At 34.0% G+C, this 10,024-nt stretch overlaps 1 protein-coding gene across 1 annotated transcript; it reads left to right on the top strand.

Moving 5' to 3' along the window:
- The first annotated feature begins 1,820 nt into the window (after positions 1-1,820).
- Positions 1,821-10,024, top strand: LOC150110144 (peptidoglycan recognition protein 1-like). The gene is made up of 5 exons (XM_090398138.1): positions 1,821-1,968; positions 2,302-2,368; positions 3,931-4,116; positions 8,650-8,855; positions 9,687-10,024. The coding sequence occupies exons 1-5, from the start codon at positions 1,966-1,968 to the stop codon at positions 9,852-9,854; spliced, it is 630 nt and encodes a 209-aa protein (XP_090254264.1). The 5' UTR covers positions 1,821-1,965; the 3' UTR covers positions 9,855-10,024.

The raw sequence follows: 10,024 nt of genomic DNA on the forward strand, positions 1-10,024 counted from the left end.
CTCTACTAACCCCTCTCTATTAACAACATTTCCGCCTTGTGAGCTCTGATGGGGAACAAAGTTTCATTTATGTGAACAATTCTTTTTAAAAAATCATCTACCGTGTCACGCCATGACATTGAATTATAAAATGGCTACATTAGAAACCATATAGATATCATCGCTTAAGAAGCGACTTGCTTCATGAGGGAACGTGCTACACTCTGTTGGTAATATCAAAAATTACTAGAACTTAGCTGTTATCAGCGTGGCGGTAAATTAAAAATAACTTCTGGAAAATGAATTCATAGTTATTAACTCTTAATTGACAGGACAATTGAGAAGCCCTACTCTTGACCAAAACACCATCTTCTCACTCAGCGTATCTGCACAACACCTAGAGAACATACTTTTCTTTTGCCTCAAGCTATGGAAAGATGATTGCTGAAACTCATTAGTAGCTATTAATATTATCAGGGCAGAAAGAGTCTTAGCATGGAAATCTACTTACTAGTATGCTATCTTATGTGGTTCCTTCAGTCCTTTACAAATGGATCATCAGTTTTTTTTTCACTGACAGTTCATTATGTTTCATATTAGGTGATTTCTAAATATCCGAGCAGTCTACGCTTTCGCCTGTGCTCTTCTTTTTCATCTATAAATGACCTTCTCTCACCTATCTCAATCCTATCAGAAGTTTAATTTCAAAATATAATCCATTCATTATCTTCTCCTTATTCCACATTTGACTCCATTGAGTTTTTTTTATAATAATAATTATTAGGTTTAATGAAATGAGTACAGCAAGCAAAATAATTAAACTCAGGCTGAATAATTCCACACTTTCGTCTCTGTCACCGAGACATATTCTGGGATACAATATAAAAACTGTAATAAACACACGCAAGAAATAAATTATATTTAGACCAATTAGCTAGCTAATGACTTTCCCGAGTCTTACGGGTCAACAAGGTCATTAACAACTCTCTGGCTTGGTCACTATCCTCCCAACAAGTGGTTCATCACATTACATTACTTATCATAAAGGCATTTCTGAAATAAACAGTTGATTTTCAGATCTTATTGATTTTCCTCTCTATTAACAACATTTCCGCCTTGTGAGCTCTGCAAAGGATAAACTTCTGCCTTTAGCACGCCGTGTCGATGTGTTTCTCGAACTCCAGGAATACCTCTACAAGAAATACATCAACAAGTTATTTATTTGTCTTTAACTACTTACCAACTTGGTTTGATTTTTCTCCTTTTATGAGTCATAAGTAGGGAAGACTGCATAAAAAGAGAAAAATCCTTGGATATCTGTCTCAGTTATTAGATCATTTATACTTATAACGTGACAGTTAGTAAGAAGAATTTTAGTTGAAAAACAATTGGTAAAAATACAGTATCGTAAAATCAGATACATATTTTTAATTAATTAATTTTGAATTTAAAATACGTATAAATTATGCAGTGCTACAGAATATGCATTTGGTAATACGCAGAAATTCAAAAGCTTTTCTTTGTATCTGACATTTGACTAACCATAACCTTCACTGATATTGAGAAAAACTTGTTTTTATAGTTCTCAGTGGCTTCCTCACTCTGCATCTTCATTTGTGCATGACCAGAAAGAACTTCGTTTCGTTTGCTATGTTTCGTTTGAAACATAGTTTCGTTTGCAAAGCACAATGGCACAGTTGCATTCGTGAGGATGTGACGTCATACTACCAACATAATGTTATAATGCTTCGTCTGTCTCCTATAAAATCATCTGTTGGTGCGTATCGCTTGGCGTTGTTATTTCTTTCTTTCTTGCTGTAAAATCAACCCAGACATTTGAATGTATGACTTATCACGTTCCTGATGCATCCGTTACCATTTCCGTCAAGTGAATCAGTTACTGAGCCAAGGGAAGCAAGAAAAGTAGTTGATAAAAACATGCGTGCAGAGAGAGAGTATACTCTTCTCAGTGGAGAGTAGGGCCTAATGGTAAGCCAGTAAGTTTAAGCATAAAATTCTGTATTTAAATTAATTTAAATTAAGAGGATTAATTTAAATTAATTTAAATACAGAATTTTATGTATTTAAATTAATCTCCTTAATTTGAATAATGTTACATCGCCGAAGTGAAGCCTATTGGCTCTTTATTTAAGTAATAAAATTCTGTAGTTTAGCATACAACTTCAGAAAAAATTGATTAATATTTTAATAAATCGCGGACTTTTGACAGTTTCTGGTTATAGTACTTCAGTTAATTCAATGCACAATTCAGTTCTTAACCTGCTTAAGCTGAAATAGACACCTTAACTTTATTACTCCTAGACGTCGCTAATGTGGAAGATTCTCGTGCTACTGAAGTTCTGTTCGTTGTCAACATCATTGCAACCAGGTAAAGTATCAGACTGTCGATTATTGATTTTATTTAATGATAAATGCAACTTAGAGAGGTATAATTTGATTTGAAATTCATCTTCTGCTATTTATATTGCATTGAGAATCTTTATGATTAATTGAAATTATGCAAATTTTACTTTAAGTTTGATTTTATCTACATTTTTTAAATAAAGGTCAAACTAAAAATGTTTTCACTGTGAAATCAATTTTTTTTAAGTAAACACGTACTAAACCTGATATTCTGGCGTGTATATTTTTACACCTTTTTCCCCCCATATACTATCAAGCATTGATATTTCAGTTGTTTGCGTCGTATTGATGAAGGTTACAAGAAAACAAAAAACGATATCTTTTTCTTAAAAACATATGTTATGTGTTTTAAGCGATCCCAAGAGATTCACGGAAAACCTACAGTGCGTTGGGTTTAGGATTAGGTTGTTTTAAATGACAGTTGAAATAACTAAGTCCTTGGATCGACATGAATGACACCCGTGAAAACTCTTTCACCTTTGTAGGAAACTATCTAACTCACCTTCAGTTGAAAAGCTCTTATATAAAGATTTTTCACTTCTTATTCGGGATTCAGATTCAAATCTTTGTGACCAAAGGGCATCGTCGATACTAACCGAACTATGGATACTTATGGACTTGAATAATGCTTTCAAAATAATGGACACAATAGAAATCTATATATCTGTTTTATTTACAATATAAGTTTGTACAAGTTCTGCCTACAACTTAAACGATATAATTATGGACACATTCCAATCGTTAATTAAGATATTCGGACTGATTTTACGCTGCTCTGAATCTTTAATGTAAATTGTCTTTATTTTCATTGCGCTTACACAGCACTAGAGAAGCTGCATTTTAGAATTCAGTCAGTAACAACTATTCCCTTTGGTCGGAACGAACTAGGTTCGAATCCCGACCAGGATGCAGGCATAAAATCTTCATGCTGTCTTTTTAGAAATGAAGATGCAGTTAATCAGTCTCATATCTCATACGAAAGTGACAGGGTTTTTCATCCGAAAAATAACAAACTGGGCAGAGAATTCATGCCATTAACAGACTTAATTATGTTACAGGCCTTCATGGTCTTATTCGTTTAGAAATAATTCAAAACAACCCAAAACTGAAGAAAGATATATTTTATGTTATTTGTTGATGTATTCGCCCCCAGAAAATCTAATGTTATACCTTAATCTAATTATCAATAACTATGAGGCAACTGCTGATCCAGGTCTTTTTTTAATAGTTTCGTTTATAAATTTTTATCTGGAAAAAATTTTTAACGCGCGCGCGCGCGTGTGTGTGTGTGTGAGAGAGAGAGAGAGAGAGAGAGAGATTTTGCAGACAAATCTTTCTTAACAACATTAATGATTGCATATTACATTTTTGCAATAACCTTACCTGTTATGTTTCGGAGAGTATTTTAACAGTAGTCAAGTTTCTTCAACTTCTGGTTTTGGTATTTATATGGAAAAGTGACTTTTTGAAATTCTTTGCCATAATATTACGTTATAATATCTAATATAAAAAACATCTTTCTTTTAGAATGCAAAGGCGTAGAATTAGTGACTCGAAAGGAATGGGGTGCACAAAAACCGACGTTCATTCAGTGGATGGCTCTTCCTGTTCCTCACGTGTTTATTGAACACACTGCTGGCTTCGAATGCTCCAACAAGACCTTCTGTTCATACTTGATACAACAAATACAGAAACGTCAGATGAAAGTTTACGGTAGGCGCTCATAATCGGTGGAATGTTTTATATTTTATTTCTCAGAGTTCGAATTCGATCTAATATGCAGGAGCATTTGTACCGGGCAGCCCATAAGTCACAAAGGGGGTTTAAAATGCGAATAACTATATTATTTTTTCCCGATATTCTAAGGAACAGTTAGAAAATAAATCATGAAAAAGATCACAACCCAACAAAGAACCAAAATTGTGCAATTTTATCAGCATTTTATTAATCTAACGCAAAGAGATCTAGATCTGATCTTATTCTCCAGATCTGACCTCTTCTGACTTCTTCTTATGTTACCTGAAGGAAAAGGTGTATGTGAACTAGTCCCAGACAATCGAGCAGCTGACGGAGAATATTCGGGCAGAAATTAGCGCGCTACATCCAATAAACTTTAACAACTGTCATGGAATATGCATTAGAAGGGGGCCTCTTTGTGAATTCAAAAAAATGGAAGGGATTTACGTGATGTGGTGTTTCAAAACTAATAAAAAGTCTTCAGGTTCTGTGTTTCATTATAACAAAGAAAGAATAAAAATTAATTAATAAATATAAAAAATGTATTAAATGTTTAAATCCATTCGTGACTTATAGGCCAACCTGTATAAGGTCTTTTCAAATGAACTGAGACTGGGATAAGACAGTCAAGAATGAGAAAACTTAGGAAGAAAAAAAAGTCCAGTTTCCTACAGGAGAAACACCCCCCCATCCACATATCTAGCAAAGTGAGGAGATAATATATTAACTGTTCGATTATTAGTACAGTTAATCCATAGGTGTATAAGTAACCAAATTATTTGGCTTTAACATATCTGTGACTTATACGTAAAGGAAAATTGGATTTGTAATAACAAACTTCTTTTTGGGAAATGTTAAGAACGAAATGCGAAGTATAAAGCAGTTTTAATCTGTAAATTAATTTAAATTTTCAAAAAAAATTAAAGGGCTGTTAATATGACTTTTTATACAATAAAAAGTCATATTAACAGCCTGTGCGCGTAACACGCAGCAGCTTCCATGATGTAAGATTATCAGAAGAAAATATTACAAGCTTGATTCTAGTCATCGATCAGAAGACTTTTAATAGCCTTGTCATCCCCCCTTTCCCCCTTTTTTATTTTAGCCTCATGACTTGAAAAATAATTTATCATTAAATGCCCACGATAATTATAAGTATTTATTGGTCATTGATTTATCCATACCTACTGGAATGCGCTCTCATCTCTAGAGATTACAGAGATTACGTAGGGGAATTATTTCAGCTCTAATTCTTGGAAATTGGCTATCTGCTAGTCTTCGTCTTATTCAGTATTTTAATGCCTCTTTATCCTTCATGGGAGAGTAAACAAAGCATTAAAAGAAGAGGTTGATGTGACAGTATTATTGGTCCATTCAGATGCATAAATGATTTCCAGTATAAAATTATCTGAAAAATTATTCTATACAATGAAGCTGGGATTTTGAGAAATAAACAGTATTTCGCATAGAATATTTTACATTTCCTTTAATTAATATTACATTAAGGAGGCGTTGTTCAGATCGAAATATTTCTTCTAATTTTTTAATTCTGATAACTTTTTCCTTAATGCTGTCGGTTTTGCAAACATGGAAGTGTTTGCTTAACTGAATCCTTGTTGAATTAAGATTGCGATTGCATATTTGTCATAAAAAACGCCCAGCTTTATATTTCCACATGAAATGCAAAACTTTATGAATATTTAGTTTGTAGCTTCAGTAACGAGAAGTGGGAGTCTTTTCCAATGTACAAACAGAGTCGTAGGCTTTTGTCCATACTTTTTTGAATTATCTCATCTCATCTCATCCCACCCCTCTTTTACCTTGCGATGTCGAGGGTTTATTAATCGGACATTAACCGTTCACAGGATAAGGTGGTCAGCCCTACGCCCCGGTATATCCTATGTCCTCAGTGGTGTTGTGTTCTCAACGCTCCGGTTTGCCTGCTTTGCGGGATAAAAAACCTTACTATCCAAAACCGGCTAACTTGGCTATGGCTGAGAAAGATCCTTCAGCTCCTCATGTCACCGACGGGAATCAAACCTAGGGCATTCCTTCCCCACGCATATGATTGCGAAGCACACAGCCACTAGACTAACCGCGCGGGCTTTTTTGAATTATTATATTTATTAATTTCTGTGATCAAAAATGTTTTGCTTCTTATGCAAGAAGAAAAACATTACGTTGTTCACAAGTTAACGAAAATCATTAGTGAGAATTGATCAAAAACATTTCAAATCTTTATCTTTGGGTGCTACATTTAGTATATGGAAATGAATAAATGTTTAATAAACCAGATAAAATACTAAAATAAAAATTAGTCAAATTTCGTCTCTTATTTATCTTCATTCGTAAGCGCCCATTTTTAATTACTATACTGAAAGAAATTAATAACTTTTATCTGTATTCATAATTTAGGAGGCTCATTTCAAAAGTTCTGGACACCACGCATACCGGGATGCATCACCACATGCACTATGCATGTGAATTTCCACTTTCACGTTGGTGGTAAGCTAGACTCTGAGCAAATTACGCCAAAATATCGTGACTTCCTTTTCTGTTTCTGGTATTATTGTTCCATGAAATAAGATCAAAACTAAGAATAAACCTTCGGGTAGGTGAAGTATCTGATCTTATGAAGGAGTACTTCGATACTTACTAACCCACACTTGATATGAGTTCTCCAGACTTCGATCTGTTCCCTAAGTTGAAAGAACTACTTCTTGGGAAACGCTTCAATATCATCGATGAAGTGTCTGTTGAAGCCCAACTTATCAAACTTTGGACAAACAGCGATAAGTTAGAATAGAGATTATACTGAAGGCTTGTAAATATATTTTCTTCATGGCCTTCGTATCAGCAGTTTTCCTTACATGGATGATTTAACACACACACACACACACACACACACACACACACACACACACACACACACACACACACACACACACACACACACACACACACACATATTAAAATTCTGTACAATTTTTAGTTCCAGACCCTTCAGTTCTAGATGCTTCGTTGGTTGCTAGTAATATTGTGCGAGGGCTAAGGGACAATAATGTGCTAATTCTCTAGTGTACAGTTTTGCAATTACGTCACTACGAAACTCTGTACTACAAAATTAGAATGATTATGATCTCATAGAAGAAAATGAACGAAAAATAACAAAGCATACTGTATGAAAACATTTTTTAATTATACTCTTCCAGAATTGCCACTATCATATTTACTTTATTATGTACACATACTGGCTGAATTTGAAACCTTTATGCAGATGCACGTAAACATCACTTACCCATTGTATATGTAAAATACTTGGTCATGTGCGTGACCACGTTTTCTGGGGACCTATTTAAGAATGCTGCCAGTAATCGTGAGTAGTATTGATCGCAACAGGAAAAACAAACGATCTTTCGGAGTTCAATAAACAGCTTATTGTAGGTGCCCTCTGCCTGGAGCCAAGAGTTCGAAAACAGCAGAGCTGATTGGTGAGGTATCCAGGGTGTTTAATCAGTGGAAAAATAAACAGTATTGCTGGTGTAAGAGGTGTAATTGTGGTCCTAAGATAGTTTGGCAGGAAAAGATCGCCGTAGTATGAGAAGATTTGTAAAGACAAACAAAACTTCCTTTGTGCAGCAATTGACCGAAGCATTTCATGAAGGCTGTTCCCGATCCATATCTCACCGAACCATACAGAGGGAACTGAAGAGGATTGGCATTGACAGTCGCATCCCTACACGGAAACTACTGATTTCTGAGAAGAACTAGAAAGTTCGTCTACAGTGGTGTCAGGAACACCGCGGCTGGGCCCTGAAATACTGGTCATGTGGTCCGACGAGTAACTACACACCTTGTTCTATACCGATGGTAGGTAGACGGTTTGACGGAGTCCCATGAAGCAATGAACCTAGCTTGCCTTGTAAACACAACTCTATCTGGCTGTCGTACTCTCTCTCTCTGTCTCTCTCTCTTTCTTTCTCTCTCTCCCTAAACATTGGTTCAATGATAGCTTGAGTTCACTATCAGTAAAGGATGAAGGTTTTATACTAGCAACCAGTCAACCAGTTTGTTTTCAGAATAGTTAAGTAGGGGCAAAGGTGCTCTTTCTATTACTTTGGGAATAAAAGGTGTTAGATGATTTATTATTTTGTTTTTTAGTAAAATCGTTAATCGTTACAAGATTTTCCTGGAATTTTCACAGTTTTATTTTGTTCTGTAACTCATTAAATATCTGTTCGATTTAAAAAAAAATGGGATGCCTATAAAGTATATATTTTTTTTCTATTTATTTGGTGTCAAAATGTGTGTTATATCAATTTGTTAATGAAGTTTTTCTATCTCACCGTTAGTTATTTTATATAACCATAGTAACGCTTCCTGACACTGGAAAAACTATAAGAAATTATAATTTCAATTTGTTATAGTTTTTCCTTCTCTTTTTATTTAAATTATCAGTGTGGTTTTTAGTTATGTTTTTCTCATATATAATATTTCTTTTAAACATAGGATGGGATGATATCGGTTATAATTTTTTAGTGGGAGGTGACGGAAGAGTGTATGTAGCTCGTGGATGGGAGCGAGTTGGAGCTCACATTAAACTTTATAATACCAAATCGATCGGTATCGCTTTCATGGGTAATTTCCAGATAGAAAAACCCAACAAAAGAATGTTAGATGCTGGGCAAAAACTTATTGATTGTGGTCTTCAATTGGTGAGTTTATTTAAAATTTAATGACACTTGAATGAAAATATTAAAATTTAGTTAAAAAATAAATAAATACAGAGAGGTTAAATGACAAAATTGTAAAATTAGGTTCAGTATCGTTAACTTATCTTTAAATATTAAAATTACAATAAATTAAATAAATAATTTTATACAGATTAAATCTTAAGAGTGGTGTAATATATTTAATATTAATAATTAAAATTAATGTAATAAATATATTTAAATTAAAAAAATCTAACATTCAATACATATTAAATAAATTTGAATTTAAAATCTGTTAAACACCTTTAAATGCTTTTATTAATTAAAATATATATATATAAATACAATAACTTATTATAGTTATAGTTATGGCAAGGTGTTGAAGGAAGGCCAGAAAGTCCTTTTTAGGACTTCCAGGGTAATAAATGCTGTAGCCAATGAAGTTTTAACTGAGGCTTGGCTATTGCCGTTACCCAGCCATGACTAGAGCTTTTTAGCTCAATAACACCCCATCCATACAGATTTTCTTCATTCAGATGACGGGATAAAGAGTCAAGGACTCAGTCCATCGCCCAGTTCTTATAAGAATATGAGAATTATTATTCTTGCAATAATTTACTCATTAAAAAGTTTCTTACCGGAGAATGGTTTATTAAATTCATTAAAGATTACTTAAAGTTAAAATCATTAATTTTTAAACTATTGACACAAAAAGTGGCTTATTTTAATAACTATTTAAATAAATTATTCGATTTTTTTTCCATTGGCTATGAAATCGTGTTGATATAAAACAAAATCCATTGTACAGTTGACTGATGATCTGTTTCTTTTCAGAACAATATAGATGTGTACTATCGGCTGCATGGCCACCGGGATGCCTACTGCACTCTCTCACCAGGACAGTATTTGTATGATATTATTAAACATTGGCCGCATTATGCCGGACGAGTTCCTGATTATGTTCCATGTCCAAAGCCATTGAACAAGTGGAAAATTCCATAGACTTCGTGTATTTACTTTTTCATTAAAGAAATCCACTCTTGAAACCCTTCCCCTTAGATGTTCATATTCAAAATTAGTAATCCTTTAAGTTTTGAAATGTTACGATGCCGAGTGTTGCGATGTACTGCTGTGTATGGTGCAGGTTCGAACCTTCGTCTCGTAGCAGTAAA

The sequence above is a fragment of the Typopeltis vanoorti genome, chromosome 1, assembly GCF_054136105.1.
Source record: "Typopeltis vanoorti isolate ZY-2024b chromosome 1, IOZ_Tvanoo_1.0, whole genome shotgun sequence".
NCBI classification, from domain to species: Eukaryota; Metazoa; Arthropoda; class Arachnida; order Uropygi; family Thelyphonidae; genus Typopeltis; species Typopeltis vanoorti.